The sequence below is a fragment of the Nomascus leucogenys genome, chromosome 3, assembly GCF_006542625.1.
Source record: "Nomascus leucogenys isolate Asia chromosome 3, Asia_NLE_v1, whole genome shotgun sequence".
NCBI lineage: Eukaryota > Metazoa > Chordata > Mammalia > Primates > Hylobatidae > Nomascus > Nomascus leucogenys.
In genome coordinates, this window is record NC_044383.1 from 52,452,479 (window position 1) to 52,479,809 (window position 27,331).

At 37.5% G+C, this 27,331-nt stretch overlaps 1 protein-coding gene across 2 annotated transcripts in view; it reads right to left on the reverse strand.

The window, feature by feature from the left end:
- MEI4 (meiotic double-stranded break formation protein 4) overlaps positions 1-27,331 on the reverse strand; it is a 239,635-nt gene that overhangs the window by 193,969 nt on the left and 18,335 nt on the right. For both annotated transcript variants that reach the window (XM_030802673.1, XM_012502834.2), the window contains exon 2: positions 10,682-10,927. In XM_030802673.1, the coding sequence (XP_030658533.1) occupies positions 10,682-10,913 (232 nt within the window). In that variant the 5' untranslated portion in view covers positions 10,914-10,927. The remainder of the gene's footprint in view (positions 1-10,681; positions 10,928-27,331) is intronic.

Below are 27,331 nucleotides of genomic sequence, written 5' to 3' on the forward strand. Positions count from 1 at the left end.
ATCTAGGTGAAGGCTGCCAAGCCTCCTTCACTTTTCCATTGTGTGCAACTGCAGCCTTAACACCGAGTGGAAGCTGCCAAGGCTTATGGCTTGCGCCCTCTAGAGCAGCAGCCTGAGCTGTATCTGGGGCCCTTTGAGCCACAGCTGGAGCAGTAGTAGCAGGGATGCAGTGAGTAGCTTCCCAAGGTGATGCACAGCAGCAGAGTCCTGGGCCTGACTCAGAAAACCATTCCTTCCTTCTAGGACTCTGGGCCTGTGATGGAAGGGGCTGTCTCCTCAGAGACTTCCAAAATGCTTTTGAGGCCCTTTTTCCCATTGTCTTGGATAGTAGCACTTGACTCCCTTTTAGTCAAGCAAATCTCTCTAGAAAGTGATTGCTCCACAGCCCACTTGAATTCCTCCCATGAAAACGCTCTTTCCTTGTCTAACTCATGGCAAGGATGAGAATTTTCCAAATTTGTATGCTCTGCTTCCCCTTTAAATGTAACTTCCAACTTTAAGTTATTACTTTGCTCTGACATCTGATAATAGGCAGTTAGAAGCAGCCACAGCACATCTTGAATGCTAAGCATTACTGCTTAGAAATTTCTTCTACCAGATACCGTACATTATGACTCTTAAGCTCAAACTTCCACAGATCCCTAGGGCATGAACACAATGCAGTCAAGTTCCTTGCTAAGGGTATAAAGTGGGTGACCTTTATCCAACTCCCAATAAATTCCTCATTTCCGTCTGAGGCCTCATCAGTCTGGCTTTCACTGTCCATATTTCTATCACCATTTTGGTTAGAACCATTTAGTCTTAGGAAGTTCCAAACTTCCCCTCAGCTTCCTGCCTTCTTCTTAGCTCTCCAAACTCTCCCAAACTCGCCCATTGCCCACTTTCAAAACCACATTCACATTTTCACATATCTTTATAGCAACGTCACATTGTTTAGTAACAATTTTCTGTGTTAGTCTGTTTTGTGTTGCTATAAAAGAATATGTGAGACTGTGAACTTTATAAAGTGGTTTATTTGGTTAGTGGTTCTATAGGCTGTATAAGCATGGTGCCAGCATCTGCTTGGCTTCTGGTGAGGCCTCAGGAAGCTTATAATCATGGCAGAAAGCAGGGAGCCAGTGTATCACATGGTGAGTCAGGAAGCAAGAGAGAGGGAGAGAAGTGCCAGGCTCTTTTACACAACCAGAGCTCACATGAACTCATAGGGAACTCACTCATTACTGTGAAGACAGCACCAAATCATTCTTGAGAGATCCATCCCCATGACCCAAATATCTACCACTAGGCCCACCTCCAACACTGAAGGTCACATTTTAACATGAGATTTGAAGGTGACAAAACATCTAAATCATATCAACAGGTTAACAGGAGAAAAAGATAACAGATTTATTTAATCAAAATTTTACTTGATATGGGAGCCTTTGGAATTGACAACCCAAAGATTCATAGAAAATTGTCTGCTTTATGCTTAGGTTTGATGCAGAATGGACAGCCATACAGAAATGTAATTGAACAAAAATGATATGTCCTAATGGTAATAGTCAAAGAGGGGAAACCCAGCAAGGCCTGTCTGTTTGGATTCTTCCTGGCCTCTCTGTGTGGCATTCATTCCTTGTGGGCACAGAGAAGGACCCCTTCTGAAATGAGTGTCTTATGATCTACTTTCAGACAAGGTAGGTCAGAGAATTTCCCTCTGGTCAGCTCTTACACAGAAAGGAAGAAGAAGGTTAGAGTAATGTTTTTAGGTTTTATGTCTAGCTTTTTTCAGAAAGGGGTTCTAGTTTCAATGACCTGCCTTAGGGAAAAATAATTCTAGTTTCTATGGCTGCCTTGGGGAGAAAGAGGAATGGGAGAAAGAAGGGGAGGTCAGAAAGAGACTTTGCTTCTGAGACCCTTCGTGTTCCTCAGTTCGAAGTACTCAGTGTACCAAAGCACCACACTTTAGGGTGTCATTTTCTGAGTCCACAAAAGTGTGAAACAATGGATCTGCTCAATAACTGAAAGCAGCTCCCAACACCTCAATGTCTCCTTCACAGCACACACATCTCTCAACAGTGGTATTCTCTCATGTATTTAATTACTACACCAGTGCTCACAAATGCCCACACACACTTAAATTTAAAATTCATGTAAACAGTGTTTCTGTAACAGGAAATTCATGTGAAAAAACCACCATTGACTTGTAATATAAGAAAAATGTAATAATTCCCCTTCCTGTGATGGGTGGGCACTACCACCCAAATCACAGTAAAGCCAATGTGGATCCCACATACACACCGGGCCTCCCTCTACAGATACTCATTCACTCAAATTCATGTTATATCAACATTACTATTTTAGTTTTCAGTGTGACTCAGAATATAATTCAAGTATGTATGTTTATAGTTCCATATGTGCGATATTACTTGTAAACTTTATTTACAAATAAATTTGTTTTGTCTTATTGCCTACAACATGTTAGCATTCATTTATGTAATACATTTCTTTTTAGCTATGTCACTTTATGTACTTTTCTATGGATTGATATAATAGTATAGGTAAATTAGAATTTAAGGTTTTCTACTGGTTTCCAGTGTACGATACACTGAATTTCCTATCCAAAATGTTTCCCCTCCACAATGTCTCTAAAATTATTTGAAGTTGATTTAAGAAAGAAGATGTATTCCCCTGCAAAAAAAAAAAAGAAAAAAAAAAAAAAAAAAAAAGAAAAGATGTTTTATACAACTCACATATGGGTACTTATTAAGAACAAAGGAGGCTGGGCGCGGTGGCTCATGCCTGTAATCCCAGCACTTTGGGAGGCCAAGGCAGGCGGATCACGAGGTCAGGAGATCGAGACCATCCTGGCTAACACGGTGAAACCCGTCTCTACTAAAAATACAAAAAAAAATTAGCCGGACAAGGTGGCGGGCGCCTGTAGTCCCAGCTACTCGGGAGGCTGAGGCAGGAGAATGGCGTGAATCCTGGGGGGTGGAGCCTGCAGTGAGCTGAAATCGCACCACTGCACTCCAGCCTGGGCGACAACAAGACTCTGTCTCAAAAAAAAAAAAAAAAAAAAAGGAAGGCAGTAAGATGGAGGGGAGAAGGGAGAGAGTTCTCCTAGAACAAGAATCAACAACACCCAATTGTTAGATCCCTATTATGTTTATATACATATGGCACTAAACAGTATGAAACAGTATCAAACATAGTTGTTAGGGTCATTGTAGCACTATTATTTTTGTTGTTGTTGTTGTTGTTAGGGTCATTGTAGCACTACTATTTTGTTGCTGTTGTTGGTTCATTTTCTCTCATTTCTGCCACTCAGCTCAACCAGGCTCTTAATAAACACTTATTCTTTGGTGACCAGGTGCCAAATGTCACTTGGTACTGAGCAATCTTTCAGAAGCTAGCCTACCTACAAGTCCCTCTTAATTTACTGCACTTGGGTGTTTTGAATTTACTACACTCAGGTGTTTGAATCATTCAAAACACTCATGTGTTTCCTTTGACTCTTTTCTGGTAAAATTTTTTATTATGCTCCCTGAACATATGTTTCACTTTTGTTTAAACCAGTGATTCTCAAACTCCAGTATTCATCAGAATCATCTGGGGGGCCTGTTAAGCCACAAACTGCTGAGCCCCACTTAGAATTTCTGATTCTTAATTGAATCAGAAATAGTGGGATCTGAGAATTTGCATTTCTAACAACTTCCCACCTGATGCTCATGCAGCTTGTGGGGAACTCACTGATCTAAGGAACCATCTTAAAGTACTAAAAGTCATTGTTCTAGAATTCTATAGGAACCCCATCCCATTTACTATATATTTAACCTTTTAGATAACTTGTTTTCCTCATTTCCTTATCTATAATCAAGGCAAGAGGTGAGGACGACTTCTTAGACAAGAGTTGAAGCAGCAAGGAAATAAATTCAAGAATGAAAACCCAAAGGCAGTTGAAAAAAGAAACAACGGGGCCAGGAGACAGATTTCTGAATAAAGGGCACTTGGGGAGAAGTGGAAGAAGAAAATAAACTTTAAAGAATAGCTTGTAGAAAACCTGTTGGAAATGAACTCAGCAAAAACAAAGACAAAGGGGCACCTTCTCCTACCTTCAGAAGAGTCTCAGAAAAAGAGACGCTGACATATTCTGGAGATCTAGAACAAGTCTTTCCACTTGCGCTCTGTATTTCTTCTACATTAAAGAAGCTAAGCCAGCAATGATTCTTTTGTTATCCTCTTCCTTCTGTATCTTCTACTTTTCTCTCTCTGCTGGTTCCTTCCCAAAGTACCAGCATGCTGTCCTTCCATTTGCACTCTCTTCAGCTACCAACCCCCGCCCTCACACACACACAGTCCCTTGCTAGTCAAATAGTGGTTCTCAGACCAGCAGCATCAATATGACCTAGAAGCGTATCAGAAATGCAGAATCTCAGGCTTATCGCATTTACCCCATTTATCTAATTTCCTTTTCAATTCGATAATGGGATTGATGTTATACTATACATTTTTCCAGCCTAATCTGAAGTCTAGAACTATCTACCTGGATTTATTCACTGCACATTGAAGTTATCCTAAAAAGTAAATTTCAGGATTTCTAGGATCCATATTAAATCCAGAATCCTCATGGTACGTTTGGATTTCTGGTAGAAACTTAACATTCAAAAACAGACAAATAGGATATTTAAAAGACAAATAAAACCTGTCAAAAAATAAATGTAATCCTAAACATAAAGATGATTGCAATTTGTTATAGCATTAAGCTACTCCAAAAAAAATCACACTACGCAAAGACCTAGGAATGCAAAAGTACTGTGAATGGTTTTAGCCTTTTGTTGCACTGATAAGCTAACACTGTCATTCTTCATTTGTCCCATTCTGATTCAATTACTTATAAACATGTGTGGCTCTCTTAAAGTCAGGAGCTCTAATACTCACCCTACTTTACTGGGTCTCGTTCCTGGATTCAGGATCTTGCTCTCTGTATTCTACTTCCACTGTTACAGGGGCTTGGCAGATATCTAGAAACTACAGATTAGCAAGGCCATTTTGTTCCAAGTATGAACCCTCACATAGACCATTTCTAAACTTATTTATTCACCAAATAACCACGGAGCGTGTCCCTCCATGACAGGAACTGTGCTAACTATAGAAATACAGTGGGATAAAAATAGTCATTGAAAGCATAGAGTTTGGGTCTCACAGGGAAGACAGACTGCTTAAACAATTATAATTTAGCTCACATATAATAAAGTACAGAATATAATGGGGACTCACATCAGGAGAACCTAATCTAGTCTAGGGAGGTAGTTAGTGAAGACAAAAGTGGTATTGAAACTGCATGACAAAAGAAAGAATAGTACACAGCCAGACCAAAAGGAGGGGGAGAACATAACCTACAGAGAGAATATGTATAAAAAACTGGAGCTGAGCAAGAAGGTCCATTCAAATAAGTGAAAGAAATTTGGTAGGTCTCAGTGCAGGATGTGAAGGACATGGTGGTGACAGGTTAGGCTGGAGAAGTAAGCAAGCACCAAATTCTGGAAAAGTCTGTAGTCCGGTTTAAGGCCTTTGGGTTATATCTGAAATTAAATAAGATGACTTGAGACTGGGCTGCAATTTAGACTAGAAAGGGGCAAAGGCTACAGTTAAAGACATACCAGTCTCATTGGGATAAATTAAGTATGACCAAGGAAATGGCATCAGGAATGGAGAGAAATGCAGAGATTCCAGAGATATGCAGAAAGAAATTATTATAGAGCCTCTCAGAATCTCTATCAAATTAAGGATACATCTTTTTATGTTTATGTGTATTATTCAATTATGTTTTAAATCAATTACAATTTTAAACAAACTTCCATCATTATTGTATTAGACAATTTATATTATGAAAGCTTATATGGAAACTGAGAGACAAATGCTTATGCATTGCATTTTCACACTCTTTCAGCATCTGTAAAACAGTGAATGCCCCAACTTATAAATGCTGAGCTCCACAGTTGTGTCGGTAAGTCAGTTATTTGCAATGTTTCCTCAGTACGTCGTCTGGAACAGGGTGAGAAGAACAAAGAGGTGAAACAGAGGCTGAGTGGGCTGGGACCAGGAAAATAGTCATCAGAAGACTAAGGCAAGCTCCATCCTGGATCTGTCAGGCCCCTGTTCTGTTCTCTGGTCACCACTAGTCTAGCTAAAAACTGTTTGCTGAATCCATGCTTATACAAGATGAGAAAGCAAGAACTGGGGAGGCAATGGAATGGTGAGAATTCAGTCCTCAGGCTATAAGGCAGAAAAGAAGGGTGAGGGGACCAACCTGAGCAATGTGAGCTCGAGGATCAGGAAGCTCCCAAAGCCATCTGGCTGGGTTGGTTGTTTCTCGGGACCCAAAACTTAAAACTCATAACTACCTATACTGCTCTGCATACTGCTCTCCACCTCCACTACCCTAAGCACTCTATACAAGTGCCCTGTAATTAATAAACATTTACTAAATAAACATGTACATCAATGAATTAATTTAGTTTGATTTTTTCTTACTTTCTTTTCACTCTGGCCAATTGCTCTTCCTTTTTACTATAGCCAATTGCTCATCCTGTAGACTATGATTAATGAATATATTCATAATATATTCATAAATATGTTATATTTATATATAATATATCTATGTATATTATATTACACATAGATGTGTAAAACTATCTATGATTTATGAATATATTAACTACTTAAAGTTGTAGGCAAAAAGGCACATACCTGACACTTCATCCATCCACTTCCCTCCTGTGAATATCAAATGACCGTGTAATACAACAGCAACTGTCCAGATTCCCCCTGCCCCACCCGCACACACACTCAAATTTTAATCCTAAATCTGCCTACGGAAGTTCTATGCCATTTTTCCCTTTAACATAGCCCTGCTCTTCTCACCATAAACCCTTCAATCCCTAGTCCAGTTTAGACACAGCCACTAACATCTTCCTGGCTAGTCTCTGTGATGTGAGTCTTTCTCATCCACCTTCTCAGACCTAGACTAAATCCTTGCCAACATTAAGAGTCCCTCTTTAACAGGAGGCTGTTGCAGTGTCCATGAAATTTTAAAAAAATTAATAAAAATAAATTTAAAAAGAGATTCTATAAAATAAAATGTAAGTAATCTTTTATAAAGAAAAACAGCATAGCTTCTCACTTGTATTTTCTCTTCCATAGATCAGGAAGAGATGCCACACATCACAAAAAAAGTTTTGAGAAATGTGTCCCTGGGTATGTAGACTTCTTTTTCTTCCTTCCTTCCTTTCTTCCTTCCTTTTGTTTTTCATTCTTTCATTCCATAAATTAGTAAAGAGCATTTAAGTAAGATGAAAATATGACATAATTCTATAATCAAGTTCTATTTATCCCTCCTCTATATAGTGTAGTCCCCTAGTAAATATAATAAAGAGGTATATTCATTAAGAAGCTGTAGAAAAACAAGAATAAAGAAATAGCAGAGTTCCTGAAATGCTGTAGAAAAAGCATATCATACTTTCTTATTTGTGTATTTTGCCATTTTGGCTTTGCTTTATTTAATTTTGGGTTGCTCAGTTGCTTCAATGAATAGTTGATGCTGTGAACTGAATTCCCCAGCCTCTCAATCTGTCAAGAATCATTCAATTCAACATTTATTGAGTACTTTCTGTCTCTAAACACTCAACAACAGTTGCACATATAAAACCACACTGTAAATTCTAGAAAAAATATTTAATAATATAAATACACTTGTAATATAGTTTTGATTTTCAGGTATGGAGTTTTCTTAGAGCAAGGCATATCACTATTTCATGTCATCCTTACATAACTGCCATGTTCTTCCTTTATTTTCCTGTCAGTGTATGCTCCCCTTTTGTATATTTTTTCTCTCCCCTTTAACAGTTACTCCATTTATCTAAATCTGTTCATTTATTCCTCATTTTTGAAGTTTAAGGTAACAGACAGAGAAACAGATTACTTCCAAACATCTGCACAGAAACATTGTACCTGCAACTCCTGCTGTGAGTAAAACTGACTTTAATTATATGATTTTTTGAAAATTTTTCTCACAGGCACTAACTGAAAGTGCTCAGCATAAAAACAAGCTACCACCTAGGTTCCTCCTATTAGGCACATTCATGTTACAAAAAAATAACATGCACATTTTATCAGTATTATGAATAGACCCTTGGATAGTATACAAGAGTTTTGATTTCATGGATGCTTATGACAGTCATGGTTTAAGATTCCTGGAAATTTTAACATTTGAGACATTATATTAATTACATAACTACACAGGAAAAAATGAAGAAAAATTGACTATGTTTGCCATTCATTCACTGCGTATACTCAAAGAGCCCATTATCAAAAAGGACTCTAGAGAAACTAAAATGTGGCTATAAGTTGTGTAATACTATTTTTGTTCATGCAATAGTAAGATTTTAGTAACATCTGGGTATTAAGTTACTGGGTTTTCACAATAATTCCCAAAACTAAAGTCTCCTATTACCCACAGCATATATGTGTGCCTTACACCTGCTGCACGCTCTTAATGTGATAATGCCTCGTCTTCCTCTGACATCCCTGGAATATTGGAATCTGCAGGCTTCCCACCTACACTCATGGCTCTATTCTCTTTGAGTCTCATCTACAGCTATAACTTCACTATTCCTTAAATCCAACGGATCCTAAGTCTGTGTCTGTAGTTCTAGCCTGCTCATCCTCTCTGACCATACTTCCACCTTCCTTCTAGGTAATCCATATTCCAGGGATTAGCCTACACTCAGAGAAACTTGGGCTCAACCTTTTGTCCTATTAGCTTATTTCTGTGTTCACCATCTAAATTGAAAGTATCACAATCCATTTAGTAGGCTAGGAGGGAAACCTTATTTAGGTATTTAGGTATTACCCTAAATACTGCTATGTCCCTTAACCACTCTCTGAAATCATTCATAAATGTCTAAAGTGTCTACTCTGAATTTATTCCTACATGTCTGTCCTTTTATTTCTCACTATCACAGATCTAATTCAACTCACTATTCCTTATGTAGGATTTAGTCAAAGCTTTAAAAATTGGTCTCCCTGCCTCAAATCACCTCTACAGCCAAAATATCCTCTATGTTCCTCTTTCATTGGACAGATATTTGCTGATCACCTTCTGTGTGTCAGGCTTTGAGCTGGGCAACAAGTAAAGAGACCTGAGAAAATCAAAGGTCTCTCCTCAGTGAACGTAAGCTCAAATTCAGGAGATAAACCTGCAACCAAGTAAATAAACAAATAAGTAAATACTACACAGGAGGTGCTTGTGTAGGGAATAACTAGTGGGGGTCCACTAGAAGGGTCAGGGAATACCTCACTGAGGAGGTGTCACTTAAAATAAGACCTAAGGAAGAGAAGAAATCAGCCTCAAAGAGAAAAAGAACCTAGGAGAGGTCCATGGCAATAAAGAGATTTCAAGGGCTGGAAGGAAGGCCATGTTGACTAGGGCCTAGCTGATAATGGGGAGAGTGTATGAGATGAGGTGGGAGAGGTGAGTAGAGGTGAAATCACCCACAGCATTTTGGGCCACTATCAGAAGTCTGAATCTAATGTGAAGCCTAATTAGAAGCCAGGGAAGAGTTTTATGCAAAGAAATAACACTGCCTGATTTATGGTTGTTTTTTTTTTTAACTTGTCAGAATTATGTTTCCCAATCATGAGTGTCAATCTTCTGCTTCAACAAAGCCCAGTGGCTCCTGATTAATGGGGTAACCACATGTTCTAGTTCACTCAAGTAAACCCAGGTTTGCCCCTGTGTTCCCAGTGTAATTATTTTAATAGGCCCTTCCTTTCACCCTTACAAGGATCCTAGTAGAAACCATAAATTGTATGGTCAACTTACTGATAAGCAATACAGTAAAATATTCCTTAGGTTGACATTCAAGACCCTTCTGAATCCGGTCCCAACTTCCCTCTGTACCTTTTTCCCCATCACATCTTTGCCTTACAAGTGTTTTGGTCACTCTTAAATGCAATGATGGCAGTATTCTGAATGCAATATGTATTCACCACTCCAGTGCCTTTGCACATGCTCCTGCATCTTACTGGATGTTCTATAACCATTTCACTGACAAGTGGACAGAACTTTGAGGGCCAGAGGTGAGAAGCCTTCCCAGAAACTAGGCAGAAAGAATAACTTCCTCCTCTGTATTTTGCCAGTCTCTATTATAGTATGTATCACAACTAGGTTAATTATTTATACATCTGTTTTCTCTGCTAGAATGGTAGACACTTGGTAGCAAGGACAGCACCTCCTTTTATGTGTTTTGGAGTCCTCACCACCCACACATGCCTGGCCGATAGCTGGTATTTCACATTGGACTGCTAGATTAACTACTGAATATAAAAGCAAAATAAAATGTATAGTAAAATAATAAAGTTGAACAATCAGATTTTAAAAGACCTTATTGCCTTCACATCTATACTATTTTCATTCTCTAACTTCATTCCAAAGTCAAATGTAGGAAAGTGACAATAAAACTTTAATGAATGACCAGAAGTAAAAAAAAAAAAAAAAAAAAAAAAATGTATAAGGCTAGAAGATGTGGAGCTTTCATGGAAACTAAACATTTTCACGTTTTGGGAATACATTTCTAAATAATTGTGCAGCTGAAATAAAACAAGTTTGACATACTACCAAAAGGCAATTTTATATACTCACCACTCTTAAAGGATCCTGAACAAAGCCTGCTCACAAGAAGTTTTTGACGTAATTGCATAACTTCAGCTTCCAAGACTTCAACTTTTGATCTCCATTTTGACTCCTCCTCAGATAGCAACATAGCAAGGTGCTCTGTGTATTCTCTGCTGCTTTTGTCTGCTGGTTTTGAGCGGATAATTGCCAAGGCCAGAGCCAGCTTTGAAGTTCTCAAATACCATTTTTGAACATCCATCCTGGATTTTGTCCCTATCATTTAATAAGAAAAAAGTTACAGAAATTCTTTTTAACTTGTGCAGTGTATTTCATTTGCTTAAAATTGATTTTGCAGAGTAACACTAATAAGTTTATAATAAGACTTGGCACCAAGTAACGGAAAAAAAACATCAGGGGACTGCAAACAGTATGAGAAAGTTATGCAGAAGAAAAATACACACACATGCATATTAAATATACTAAGATTCAATAGTAGGTTTAGACAATTTGACAACTTCTTGGGATGGAAAAAACACATATTAATTCGTTTAGTTGTTTCTAACCAGAGAAATGTATCAGAATCTCTGAGGGAGCTTTTAAAATATATTCCCTCAAAATTCTGATTCAGCAAATTTTGAGCAGGACTGAGGCTTTTACATTTTGAAAAAGAGTCCACCGAATAACCAGAACCATTAAATTAAATCATCTATTTATAAATTTAAGTCCTTCCTTTCCTCCAACCCATCTGTTAAATCTTGCATTCCTTAATGAACCTTTTACCTGCTATTCCTGCCTCTAACCAGCCCCCTCCAATCTATATGGAGAACAATCTTTTAAATATTTGCATCATCTAAGTTGCGAGTCTACTCTGATTCTTCACTTCCAAAGATTTCCAATCGTCATTCTGACCATACTTTTCCAAACCAACAGTGTGTCACAGTCTTAAAATATAAACATACTTATGGAGGCCACATGACAGTTTAATATCATCCCTACTCAAGTATAAGACCTTGCAGCCTCCGCCAGGCTTTATTAGATTATCATGACAGTGGTGCACGTAAAATGTGCTAAATAAAAATGCTTAATGAAGAGTGAAAAGTATTCAGGACTTTCAGTTGCCCCACCTATCCTACTAACACATTTTCAAATTCTTCACCTTACATTTCAAACTTCATTTCCTTCCATTTCCCCAGCCTATCCTTCCATACTGGTTGGATCACACTCAACCAGATACAGCCCAAGTGTACTCCTGTGCACATCTCTGCTCATAAATTTTCCACTGCCGTGATGCCCTGACTTTCTTATCTAGCTGCCCGAGCCCTGACTGTGCACCCTTTAAAGAACAACTCATTTACCACCATATAAAATCTTCTCAGGTCTATTCCCACCCTCAGCGATGTGTAACTATCTGATATCCTGTAATTTGGCACTGAAAATGTACAATCTAACAAATGGCTTAATGCTGTTTTATTCTAGTTAGTAATGAACACAAAAATCTGTATAAAATATGTTCATCACAGCATTATTGATAATATTGAAAATGGACTGACAAATAGTTAAATTAATAAAAGTATGACTATACAAATGAATATTACTTAGCCATTAAAAATTAGATTTTCAGAAATTTTGTATTAGCCTGAGAAAGTGTTAAGTACAACCAATGAGGACATGAAATTATATGGACAGTAGGACCCCAGTTACATGAAAAATGGGGAATATAAAAAAAGTAAATAGAATGTGTAACTGTAGAATTATTGGTGATTTTTATCCTCTTATCTTCATTTCTTTGTTATTTTTCTAATTTTATTCAATTAACATATATCGAATTATAATTAAAAATGTAAAGAAACTAGATTTCCAAAATCAAAGTACACAGCTTAGTATTTTCACAGCTGTTGACTACACCAAGGACTAGATACTGTCAAGATGAACAAACTAATTAGAATTATAGCTCCACTTATTTTAGCTTTCTCAACAACCATTTCACTCCTTGGATCATCCTCCATCTGTCATCAGTGATGGGAGCAGTGGACTCTGACAGTCATTACTCTCAGAAAAGCACCCTATGTGCACAGGACAGACATGTGGTTTTTGAGACCCTCCTTCAAGAAGTAAGTTTGCTAATATACATAATGATACTGATTTTTTAAAAGGTGCCTATTCAAAGTTGTTTCAGTTGGAAAAGAATCTCACATTCAATTATAAATAGTGAGATTCCAGGCTAAAAGAAAAAACTAGAAAAACAGTTTATTAGCACAAGAGGACAAAGTTCTCTGGATAATAAAAACACAGCAAATTCCCTGTCATCCTGCAGAGATATTTAATTAATTGATTTAAGCAACCTGATTAACTAAATGTTCTGATTTTTAAGTTGTTGCATATGATCTGTTAATAGTCTTAAAATCATGCTGAATATCAGCTATCAGAAAGAAAGATCAAATTATAAAATTCTTATGGATTGTAACTATATCAAGGTCAGGGTCATTTGTCTGAACATTTAGATTTGTACTACAAATGAAAAGAAATAATTGCTAATAAAGAGGTTTAGCACAGGCTTGCAGGATATAAATCACACTTAAAATACACACAGAACTACAATATACAACCAAACAAAACGAGGTTTTTGAAACTGCTTCCTCATGTTTGTGTGTGTAAATGTGTGTGTTTATAAATGTATGCCTTCTTAATTGTAGAACAGCATTCCTATCCTCAAAGTATCATTTGCAAAATAAAGATAATTCAGTTTCCCCTAATATTTCATGGAAGAAAAATGAACTTCTATGGCATCATAAGAAAGATATATTTGGCCTTCATCCCCAGTTCCTGACACAAAGCTCTTAAATCCCTTAGAATTTCCTGAGTTAGCTTGTGGCAGGCCCCTAGAAAGCTTCAGGATAGGAATTAGTTGCCAGAAAAACCAAACCATAATTAAAAGCTTGGAACTTTCAGTCCCACCCCAAGCCTCCAGGGAGATGAGAGGGACTGAAGACTGAATTAATGATGGATCATGCTTTTTTGATGAAATCTCCATAAACCCCCCCTCATCAATGGGATTCAGAGAGCTTTCAGGTTGGTGAACACATCAGGATGCTAAGAGGGTGGCACACCTAGAAAGGATGTGGAAGCTCTGTGCAATCCCCCCATACATGGCCCTCTGCATCTCTTCCATTTGGCTGTTCCTGTGCTGTATTTTTTATAGTAAACTGGTAATAGATAGAGTGCCTTACTGAGTTCTGCGAGTTATTCTAGCAAGTTATCAAGCCTGACTAGAAGGGTTGTGGGAACCTCTGAATAAGTCACACAGAGTGCAAGTAACCTTCGGACCCAATACTTGCAACTGGCATTTAAACTGAGTGCAGTCTGATGGAACTGAGCCCTTAAACCTGTGAAGTCTGAAGCTAACTCCAGGTAGTTAGTGTCAGAATTGAGTTGAACTGTTGAATATCTAGTTCGTGCCCAGAGAATCAGAACTGGTTGTTGCTACTGGAAACACCCCAGCTTCCTAAATATATTCTCTGTTTCACTGAGGAAAGATCAGCAGTAACTTTCAGAAAGCCTTTTTCAATTCAATTTATGCTCAAATAATTAAATAATGAAAATGAACATTTAATATCTCCCATGAAGGTATGTAGTGTCTCTTAATTCTTAATAGTTTAAAGCATAAAATCAGTCTTTTTAGAACACAGCATCAATTACAGCAGAGCTTACTTGTATTCTTTTTTATTTGGGAGCAGTTCCTACCATAGTAACATTCCCCATGGGGCTATGAAAAAATGTAGTCATATTCCATATGACCTTGGATTTTCCTTCACTTAATGCATGTAGAAACAGCTACTCCACACATTATTTTGGCCATTTGTATCATTTATTTCTCCTGCCCTAATTTTTCCTTATTGAACTTTAATTTGCTATCAACTCGCTAATTTTCTGAACCATCAAGTATTTTATATTTATTTTATATTATAACTTCAAATTCTAAAGTTACTTCATCACCAAGATCACTGATGAAACATCTATAAAAAAAAAAAGAGCCACAGACCATTCCTATTCAAGACTGGTGGGAATTTTGAATTACATAGCCATTCAGAAGGATATTTTCCTAATATGTATCAAACATCTTCAAAGTATGTATTTCCCTTTGTCCCAGCAATACAAATTCTAAGATTTCACCTTCAATAAATGATCAGAGCTACATACAAAACTTTATGCCCATACATGATTTATAGAATTATAACTACCAATATAAAAAAAACCTGTCACCAGTCTGAACATCTAATAATAGAGATCAAATTGTGATATATCATATAATTCAACTAAAAATGTTTTTGAAAATATTTGAAGTTATGGAAAAATATTTCCCACATGATATTAAATGTACGGTAAAACATAAAACAGTAAATGCAGTAAAACTGCAAATTAAAAAAATCTACAGACATAAAGACATTAATATAGTGATAGATTTAGAGACAAAAGGGGAAAGGGAAAAAGAGAGGAAAGGAACAAAAGAAAAAGAGAAAGATAAAAAGAGGGAAAGAAAAGACAGACTTACTGACCAAAATAAAAGCAACCCTTCACCATGAGTTGAGGAAGTCTAAATGATATTATTTTTTTACTTACACGTTTCTATATGCACTAGTCCATTTTGCACTGCAATAAAGGAATACCTAAGGCTGAGTAATTTATAAAGAATATAGGTTTATTTGGCTCATGGTTCCGCAGATTGTAGAGAGGCATGGTGCCAGCTTCTGCTTCTAGTGAGGCCTCAGGAGGCTTTCACTCATGGTAGAAGGCACAGAAAGCTAGTGTGTCACATGATGAGAAAAAGCAAGAAAGGGAGGGAGGTCCCAGACTCTTTTTCACAACCAGAACTCAAGTGAAATGGTTACCACAGGGAGGCCCCAAGGCATTCCTGAGAAAGCTGTCCCCATGACCCAAACACCTCCCACTAGGCCCCACCTGTAATCTTAAAGATCACATTCCAATACGAGATTTGGAGGGGACAAATATCAAAACCGCATCACTATAGTTCCCAAACTGTCACAACAAACATTATAAGACATATAAGACAGAAAACTATCTTTGTACTGATCCTACAGAAATTGTCCCTATTCTATATTTTTCTAAGTGGGAATTATAGAATATGCAGAAGACTGAAACTGGACCCTTATCCCATACCATATGCAAAAATCAACTGAAAATGCAATAAAGACTTAAACATAACATGAAACCATAAAACTACTAGAAGAAAACACAGGGAAAGAGCTGCATAACATGGGTCTTGACAAAGATACTCTGAATATGACAGAAGGACAGACAACAAAAGTAAAAATAGACAAATGGGATTGCATCAAACTTAAGTGCTTCTGCACAGCAAAGGAAACAGTCAACAAACTGAAGGAACAACCTGCAAAATAGGAGAAAATACTTGCAAACCATATATCTTATAAGGGGTTAATATCCAAAATATACAAGGGACTCCAAAAACTCAATAGCAAGTCCCCATATGCACAGGCAACCAAAGCAAACATAGACAAATGATATCACACCAAGTTAAAAAGCTTCTGTGCAGCAAAATATACAATCAACAAAGTGAAGGGACAACCCAGAGAATGGAAATAAATATTTGCAAATTATCCCCCTGACAAGGAAATGATAGCCAGAATATACAAGGAGCTCAAACAACCCTATAGGAAAAAATATAATAACCCGATTAAAACACAGGCAAAAGATTTGAATAGACATTTCTCAAAAGACATAGAAATGGCAAAGAGACATATGAAAGTGTTCACAGCATCACTGATTATCAGAGAAATGCAAATCAAAACTACAATTAGATATCGTCTCATCCCAGTTAAAAGGGCTTATATGCAAAAGACAGGCAATAACAACTGCTGGTGAGGATGTGGAGAAAAGGGAACCTTTGTACACTGTTGGTGAGAATGTAAATTAGTACAACCACTATGGAGAACCATTTGGAGGGTCCTCAAAAAAACTAAAAATTGAGCTACCATATGTGCAGCAATCTCACTTTGGGTGTATACTCAAAAGAAAGGAAATAAGGAAATCAGTATATTAAAGAGATATTTGCACTCTATGTGTTGTAGCACTATTTACAATAACTAAGATTTGGAAGCAACCTAATTGTGTATCAACAGATTAATGGATAAAGAAAATGTGGTACATATACACAATGGAGTACTATATTCAACCACAAACAATGAGATACAGTCATTTGCAACAACATAGATGGAACCGGAGATAATTACATTAAATAAAATAAGCCAGGGACAGAAATACAAACATTGCATGTTCTCACTTATTTGTGGGATCTAAAAGTCAAAATAATTGAACTCTTGGACATAGAGAATAGAAGGATGGTTACCAGAAGCTGCGAAGGGTAGTCGGGGACTTGGGGAAAGGTGGGGATAGGTAATGGGTACCAAAAAAAAACAAGACAGAATCAATAAGACCTACTATTCAATAGCACAATAGGGTAACTACAGTCAATAATGTGTTCTTAACTCAAAAGATAAATGTTTGAGGGGACAGAAACTGCATTCTCCATAATGTGGTTATTTCACATTGCATTCTTGTATCAAAGTATCTCATGTACCCCATAAATATATATACCTACTATGTACCCACAACAATTTTAAAAAACATAAAATGTTTTAAAATTCAATAGCCAGAAAAATTAAAAATGTGCAAAATACATGAATAAAAAATTCTCTAAAGAAGACATATGAATAACAAACAGGTGTACTTTTTAAAAAGCTCAACAATCACAGACAAACAGAGAGCCAAATCATGAGTGAACTCCCATTCACAATTGCTTCAAAGAGAATAAAATACCTAGGAATCCAACTTACAAGGGATGTGAAGGACCTCTTCAAGGAGAACTACAAACCACTGCTCAATGAAATAAAAGAGGATACAAACAAATGGAAGAACATTCCATGCTCATGGGTTGGAAGAATCAATATCATGAAAATGGCCATACTGTCCAAGGTAATTTATAGATTCAATGCCATCCCCATCAAGCTACCAATGACTTTCTTCACAGAATTGGAAAAAACTACTTTCAAGTTCATATGAAACCAAAAAAGAGCCCACATCGCCAAGTCAATCCTAAGCCAAAAGAACAAAGCTGGAGGCATCACGCTACCTGACTTCAAACTATACTACAAGGCTACAGTAACCAAAACAGCATGGTACTGGTACCACAACAGACACATAGATCAACAGAACAGAACAGAGCCCTCAGAAATAATGCCGCATATCTACAACTATCTGATCTTTGACAAACCTGACAAAAACAAGAAATGGGGAAAGGATTCCCTATTTAATAAATGGTGCTGGGAAAACTGGCTAGCCATATGTAGAAAGCTGAAACTGGATCCCTTCCTTACACCTTATACAAAAATTAATTCAAGATGGATTAAAGACTTACATGTTAGACCTAAAACCATGAAAACCCTAGAAGAAAACCTAGGCAATACCATTCAGGACATAGGCATGGGCAAGGACTTCATGTCTAAAACACCAAAAGCTATGGCAACAAAAGCCAAAATTGACAAATGGGATCTAATTAAATTAAAGAGCTTCTGCACGGCAAAACAAACTACCATCAGAGTGAACAGGCAACCTACAGAATGGGAGAAAATTTTTGCAACCTACTCATCTGACAAAGGGCTAATATCCAGAATCTACAATGAACTCAAACAAATTTACAAGAAAAAAACAAACAACCCCATCAAAAAGTGGGCGAAGGACATGAACAGACACTTCTCAAAAGAAGACATTTATGCAGCCAAAAAACACATGAAAAAATGCTCATCATCACTAGCCATCAGAGAAATGCAAATCAAAACCACAATGAGATACCATCTCACACCAGTTAGAATGGCCATCATTAAAAACTCAGGAAACAACAGGTGCTGGAGAGGATGTGGAGAAATAGGAACACTTTTACACTGTTGGTGGGACTGTAAACTAGTTCAACCATTGTAGAAGTCAGTGTGGCGATTCCTCAGGGATGTCGAACTAGAAATACCATTTGAACCAGCCATCCCATTACTGGGTATATACCCAAAGGACTATAAATCATGCTGCTCTAAAGACACATGCACACGTATGTTTATTGTGGCACTATTCACAATAGCAAAGACTTGGAACCAACCCAAATGTCCAACAACGATAGACTGGATTAAGAAAATGTGGCACATATACACCATGGAATACTATGCAGCCATAAAAAATGATGAGTTCATGTCCTTTGTAGGGACATGGATGAAACTGGAAAACATCATTCTCAGTAAACTATCGCAAGGACAAAAAACCAAACACCGCATGTCCTCACTCATAGGTGGGAATTGAACAATGAGAACTCATGGACACAGGAAGGGGAACATCACACTCCGGGGCTGTTGTGGGGTGGGGAGAGGGGGGAGGGACAGCATTAGGAGATATACCTAATGCCAAATGACGAGTTAATGGGTGCAGCAAACCAACATGGCACATGGATACATATGTAACAAACCTGCACATTGTGCACATGTACCCTAAAACCTAAAGTATAATAATAAAATTAAAAAAAAAATCTCAACATCAGTAATCATTAGGGAAATGCAAATTAAAACCACAATGAGATATCATCTTACCCAAGTTAAAATGGCTTTTATCAAAAAGACGAAAGAAAACAAGTGTTGGTGAGGATGTGGAGAAAAGGAAACCTTTGTACGCTGTTGGTGAGAATATAAATTAGGACAACATCTATGGAAAACAGTACGGAGATTTCTCAAAGAACTCAAAATACAACTACCATATGATTCAGCGATCTTACTTCTGTGTATATATCCAAAGGAAATGAAATCAGTATGTCAAAAAGATATCTGCACTCCAATGTTTGCTGCAGCATTATTCGCAATAGAAAAGATGTGAAATCAACCTGTGTCCATCAATGGATTAACAGATAAAGAAAAATATGTAATAATGAAATGCTATTCAGTCTTTAGAAACAAATTTTGTCATTTCAGCATTAATGAACCTGAAAAACATTATGCTGAGTGAAATAAGCCAGGCACAGAGAGACAACCTCTACATGAGTTCACTACATGTGAAATCTAAAAAAGTCAAACCTACAGAGACAGAGATAGAATGGTGGTTTCCAAGGGTGGGGGGCCAGAGAGAAAAGGGGAGATGTTAGTTAAAGGGCACCAAGTTTCACTTAGACAAGATGAATAACTTCTGGAGATCCATGGTACAACATGGTGACATAGTTAATAATGTTTTGTACACTTGAAAATTCCTAAAAGAATATATTTTAAGTGTTCTTACCACACACAAAAAATAGGTATATGAGGTGACTGCTATGTTAATTGGCTTGACTTAATCATCTCTCAATGTCTATATATTGAAAATACCATATTGTATACTTTAAATTTATAAAATTTTTATTTGTTGATACCTTAATAAAACTGGAAAAATAAATAAATTAATAAGCAAAAGAAGATTTTAGCTAATTAAAAAAAGAAAAATGAAGAAGTATTTTGTATGAAGTCTCAGAGCTCTACACCAATCAATTTTTGATTGTGAAAAGAAGCTTAGCCTGTAGCGCTTACCTCCGCAATTCTGAGACATCTTCAACTGTAAAATACACCATTGATTCAACAACAGCTTGGGTGTAGACAAGGGGAATCAGAATGAAAGAACAGAACTTGCACATTAAACATAACTTTAACCGAAATTTTAAAGGGCTTTCAGAATTGAGGAAACATCGTCCATGGAATGAGAATTCTGCCTCCTAGCTTCTCTAATCTACCTTCCTGATCAGCTTTCCCAAATTCCACTGAGCCCATTGACTTCCGGCATTTCCACAGCCCATTTCCATATCCCTTCCTCTGAATGCCTTTTCTGTTCTTTTCACGAATTCAAAGGACACACGGATTTTGGAAGTGTGGCAGAAAACTTTCCAGTATGACCAAGCAGCAAGCAACTATCCCCTGAATCCCCAGTGCCATGAATACTGGCTCACAGTAGGCACACTACCAAATACTAGTGAGTAAATGAATGAATGAATACATCAATATAGGTCTTACAGTCACAGGGCTACGGCCGGGCGCGGTGGCTCACGCTTGTAATCCCAGCACTTTGGGAGGCCGAGGCGGGCGGATCACGAGGTCAGGAGATCGAGACCACGGTGAAACCCCGTCTCTACTAAAAATACAAAAAATTAGCCGGGCGTGGTGGCGGGCGCCTGTAGTCCCAGCTACTCGGAGAGGCTGAGGCAGGAGAATGGCGTGAACCCGGGAGGCGGAGCTTGCAATGAGCTGAGATTGCGCCACTGCACTCCAGCCTGGGCAACACAGCGAGACTCTCAAAAAAAAATCACAGGGCTACTTGGCCAACTCTTAACCCTGGCTCTCATCAGTAAGCCTTTGTCAATTACATACTAGGAGAATAGCGTTGGAGTGAGAATAGGTTCGGAAGGGAACTTAGTTAACCAAAAGGTCATATCTGTCTCTCTTCACACAGTAAGACATCCTTTCTTGACTATTTCCACTGCGTCTAGTCTCTCCAAATTATGCGCTTCTACAGTATAACCTTTAACTTTCACCAAAATAATTATTGAGTAAAGAAAATACAGTAGGAAAGGTAAAATCTAATTCACATACAGTTTTAGGTCAGAGGGTAAGCTATAAGGGAGAAAACCAGATTTTATCTTATGTGAGACCTACTCTAAATACTTGCCAGGAAAGCAAGAAACTGAAGGACACTGGTTAAACACAATTTAATCACTGAGATGAATGTAATAAGACAACGCGTGAGTGCAGGAGGAAGTCCTCATGTATCATGATGGTGAAATATGCATTTATCAAATCCCAGTGTGGGGTGCAGCAGAGCCCGCAATGCTAGAACAGTAAGAAATTACAAGACTTTTGAGATAATTAGTTTAATAGTTTCAGTAAAGTTTGGACAAGGTCTAACATGTAATTTTTGGATTAGATCCATCTGACAAATTTCCTAATTATTGTTATAGGTTCAGCACATACTGTACTGTAAAGTGTTCCATAGATTAATGTCATATGAAATTTTACATAAAAGAATGAGGATTTACTCGAGATTTCAAATTTTTCTACTTTAATTATTAAGGGCCCTTGTGGAAGCCTTTCCAGCAGAGAGTCTGTGCGTGGCAGAAGGCTTGCAAAGATAAAAGGATACAGGCTTCTTTTTTTCCTTCTGTTCCCATCAAAACAAATCAACTATCTATCATTTTTCTCATGTTAAAAAAAGAGTTAACTAAGCATGGATTTTAATTGTCTATGGTCTCTTAACACTATTTTTTTAAATTCCATCCCACACCTTTTGATTTCAAATTGCTTCTTTGTTTTGTCACAGGAATGATCTCTGGATTCTGGCAGAATTTCACATGGGAACATACATCACATATATTTTCTAAGATAACAGAAAGGACAGTGATTCAGAGATTTAAAAACATGTACACATGGCACAACCAGCAATCACATTCCACTATGTAAATCCATAAAATGAAATAGGGAGCAGATATGTACTATTAACACGGAGTTTTAAAAAATATTTTGGAAGAACTATAGGTGTTTCATGGTTACACTGGTATTTTACCCACTGAAATGAACATAATCCTCATCACAAAGATGAACATACTGTTCGTAGAGTACATTTAAAAAGTCTGATGAATTACATAACTCAAATTCATAGACTTCACAAATTTGGATTCTTTATAAGGCTATATATACCCTGGCGGTGAAAAAAAGTCCCGTGTCATAAAATAAGAATGAACATAGGATGAATCCAGAAAGCAAAGAAATAACCAGAGGAGACAACTGAGAGAGGTTGTGTCAATCCCAGGGAAGAGACCAGGCTTTTCAGGACCAGCTGAGCCAGGGCCTGAGCTTCAAGAGAAAGAGGAGATTAAAGAGGGGAGATGATGACGTACAGAGTCCTGTGGAAAAGGTAAATGGCCCTATCCAAAAAAGTCATTTTGTAAATGACAAATTAGGAAACTGATTTTTTTTTCTAACTTCTATTATGTAAAGCCTTCTGAGTATACTGAAGATACAAACTCAAGAAAGTGCAGTCCCACAGACAGATTTTCTTTAGGGCTCATTATTAATTCTGATAAAGGATCCTACTTCTCATCAGTGTCACTCATTTAAATTTCATTGAGAACACCACAAATTTCAGACAGCAACTGACAGTGTGTCATGGCTTCTTCTCTCAGGGCTCCATTTTACAAGTAAATCTAATACTTCCTTTATTATAGTCTACATGGATTTGCATGCCTAAAAACAAAACAGAGCCCTACTTTCACGAGCCTAAAATAACCTATTAAGAGAGAGGGACTGTTTCACAAATATGGAGCCCTTTCATTCCATACATCTGGCACATGATGCCCTTTGCATTTTTGGCCCTTTAAGCTCATTCCTTAACTTGTTTCAGATAACAAACACACAAAGGTAATATAGCTCTTGTTGCAGGTTAGCCATAACTCAGGACTGGTCCTCTAGTTTCCAGGTTCTGTGAATAAGTATCCCCTGAAATCAGAGAATAACAGATTCAATCTACTTTCATACCACAGAAGTTGCTCTGCTCCACTGAAAACCCATCAATTCATAGGATCCATGCTACTTACCCCACTACCCCACTGAGTACCACTACAACCCCAAACAAGCTAAATACCAGAAGACCTTTTTTTTTTTTTTTTTGAGACGGAGTCTCGCTCGCCCAGGCTAGAGTGCGGTGATGCGATCTCGGCTCACTGCAAGCTCCGCCTCCCGGGTTCACGCCATTCTCCTGCCTCAGCCTCCTGAGTAGCTGGGACTACAGGTGCCCACCACCACGCCCGGCTAATTTTTTTTTGTTGTTGTTGTATTTTTAGTAGAGACGGGGTTTCACCGTGTTAGCCAGGATGTAGAAGACCATTTTTAAAAAAATACAACACCCATGGCTGGGCACAGTCGCTCACACCTGCAATCCCAGCACTTTGGGAGGCTGAGGTGGGTGGATCACGAGGTCAAGAGTTCCAGACCAGCCTGACCAACACAGTGAAACCCCCTCTCTACTAAAAATACAAAAATTAGCCAGCCATGGTGGCTTGTACCTGTAATCCCAGCTACTCGGGAGGTTGAAGCAGGAGAATCGCTTGAACTCAGGAGGCAGAGGTTGCAATGAGCCGAGATCACATCACTGCACTCCAGCCTGGGAGACGGAGCCAGACTCCGTCTTGGGGGCGGGGGCAGGGGGAAACACCAATAAACAGCATAAAGCATATGTCCATGGGCACTAGGGGAGGACACACAAAACAGAAATTCGTTTCTAGCTCTCCTCCTTGTAACAAGCACCGTTCAAGGTCAAAAGAGTCAAAAATCCTGCAGTCTAACAACTGCTGTCTTCTCATCCTAGGCAAGTATAATCATGCATCCCGTAATAATGAGGATACCTTCCAAGAAATCCATCCTTAGGCAATTTCATAACTGTGTGAACACCATAGAGTGCACTTACACAAACCTACATGGTATAGCCTACTACACACCTAGGCTATACAGTATAACCTATTGCTCCTAGGCTGCAAACCTGTACAGCACATTATTCTACTAAATACTGTAGGCAACTGTAACACAATCATAAATACTTGTGTATCTAAATATACCTAAACATAGAAAAAGTACAGTAAAAATATGATATAAAAGATTTAAAAATGGTATACCTGTATAGGGCACTTAAGATGAATGGTTCTTACATGTCTGGAAGTTGTTCTGGGTGAGTCCATGAGGGAGTGGTGAGTGAATGTGAAGGCCTAGCACATTCCTGTATACTACTGTCAACTTTCTAAATACTCTACACTTAGGCTACACTAAATATATTTAAAAATTTTTTTCTTCATTAGCCTTAGCTTACTAAAACTTTTTACCTTACAAACATTTTAGATTTTTTTAACTTTTTGACTCTTTTTTAATGACACTTAGCTTAGAAACACATATACATTGTATAGCCATATCCAATACATTTTTTCTTTATGTCCTTATTCTATAAGCTTTTCCTATTTTAAACTTTTGTATTTTTTTTTTACCTTTTAAACATTTTTGTTAAAAACTAAGACATAATCATATACATTAGCTAGACATACACAGGGTCAAGAACATCAATATCAATATCTTCGACCTCCACATCTTGTCCCACCGGAAGGTCTTCAGGGGCAATAAAATGCATGGACCTGTCCTTTGATAACGCCTTCTTGCAGATTGTGTCCTGTAGGACCTGCCTGAGACTGTTTTGCAATTACCTTTTTTTTTTTTTAATAAGTAGAAAGAGTGCACTCCAAGATAATGATAAAACATATAGTAAATACATAATCAAGCAACATATTTGTTCATTATCATTATCAAGTATTTATGTATCATGCATAATTGTGTCATACTTGTACATGACTGGAAGTGCAGGTGTGTTTACACCAGCATCACCACAAACATGTATGCAATGTGTTGGGCTATAACATTATGATGGCTCATAAGTCACCAGGAGACAAGGATTTTTCAGCTTCATTATAATCTTACGAGACCACCCTTGTAAATGCACTCTGTCATTGACTGAAACATTGTTATGCAGGGCATGACTGTATACCAAACATTTCAAACTCCACGCTTCACCTACCAATCAGAACTTGCCTTCCTCAAAATTTGAGATCTAACCAATTAGAGATCACGAATCCAAACAAATTCATGACAGTCAAAAACTGGCCTCAAGCTGATATCACAGCCAGGCCTTGGTTCCCATGAGAGATACAGGCAGAATAGCAGCAGAAGGGACATCTGTTTTTTATTTTTGGTAATGCCATTTGTATTACGCAATTTCTAGAGTCTTTTTTGTCATGCTATCTTGTGATAATGAAAGGGGTGTTTTACTGATAATAGCATAAATCTATTTCATCTAATAAATGGAATACTCAAGCAATAAGAACTAGCCTTGGCTGTATCAGCATGTTAAGTTCAGCTCCAGGGTAATCAATTAAAATCAATTGTTTAAAACCATAAAAATTTTTCAAAGTAGCTCCTGCTGTAAAAGATACTCAAATTTTTACCTTAACATGGTTTCTGAGTCTAATTGTCCTTTCAGTTACTACAAGAATTGTAAAAGTATCACCTCCTTACAAATATTACTGAAATACAGAAAATAAAAGAAAATAATTAATTTATACATATAGTATATGTGACAATTTATCTTAAAATAAAACTTTTCAGATATTCTTATAATAAAAACATGTATTTTGCTGGATGAAAGGATTTTTCTGCTAAATTTATTTTCCTATGTCATTATAGGAGATTACAGATATGTAGGCTCAGGGCCCAGATCTGGACTTCTGAAAGACAACTGTTATTGAGGCTGAGGTGAGGACATGTGGAGAGATGAAGAGGCCAAAACTGAGAGGCCATTTAACAGAATACTGCAATAATCCTACTTGTGTCTGAGAAATGAAAGGTACAAATAGGGCAATAGGAGAAAAAGTGTCAGGACAGAAAAGACATAACTGAAGTAAAATCAAAAGTACTTTATGATCCATTAGATACACTATTCTAGGAAAGAAAAGATATCAAGAATGACCCCCAAGTTCCAGCTTGCACAACTATCTAGACAGTGATAATATAAACTGAGAAAAGACGGCAGAAATGAAAGAGACGTGCAGGAAGGGCCAGCTAGTGCCACATGTTTCTTACCTAACTGCAAGGTAGAGCTATGGTAGGTCATTGGGAAAATGAAACTGGAGCTCAGAAAAGAGATGGATATTGAGAAATCATGCAGGTGGCAGTTGAAGCCATGAAACAGACTGAGGCAAAAAAAATCCAAATTTACTTTTGCAGTAGGAAAGCTTGTTTTAAATATTTTAAAACAATTCTGTTTCAATCAACTGTTATCTTAATTCAAAGGTAATAATAAACCTTCTATTTCTCACAGAACTTTTCTAGCATAAAATGACTGAAGTAATATAAACATCTTAACCATAAGCCCACATAATTTGCCTCTCTATAGACCACTAACATTGTATTTTTACCTACAATGACTAAGCCTATGCTCATCATTCTAATAACCATTCTGTGTAGTGTGTGACAACTCAATGACAGCAATTCAGTTCCACAAATATGTTGTGACAGCATACCACACTTGAGGCCCAAACTGTGCTAGAATCCAAACATAAAAAGATGAATTAGATATATTTCTTGCTTTTTTTTACAGTCCATAGTGATGGGGGAAATTGTGGAAAGAGAAAAGAAAAATTTAAGAACAATTCAATCTGATAAAAGAATAAAGAAAGAGAACAGAGGATGACACTCGAGGATCATCCTAACCGCCAGGCTTCCCCACCCAAAAGTTCTTAAACTCACACTCAGTGAGTCTCTAAGAAAAAGAATGGCTGGATTGCCTGATGTCACCATCCACCCATATCATTTCTTTTCTACAAAGCACGCAAATACCACAGGAATCTTATTGAAGGCTTTGGTGGTTATTTAACATTTATTATTATTATTATTGAAATGGGTCTTGCTCCATTGTCCAGGCTGGAGTGCAGTGGCATGATCACGGTTCACTGTAGCCTCAATCTCCTGGGCTCAAGCGATCCTTCTACCTCAGCCTTCCCAGTAGCTA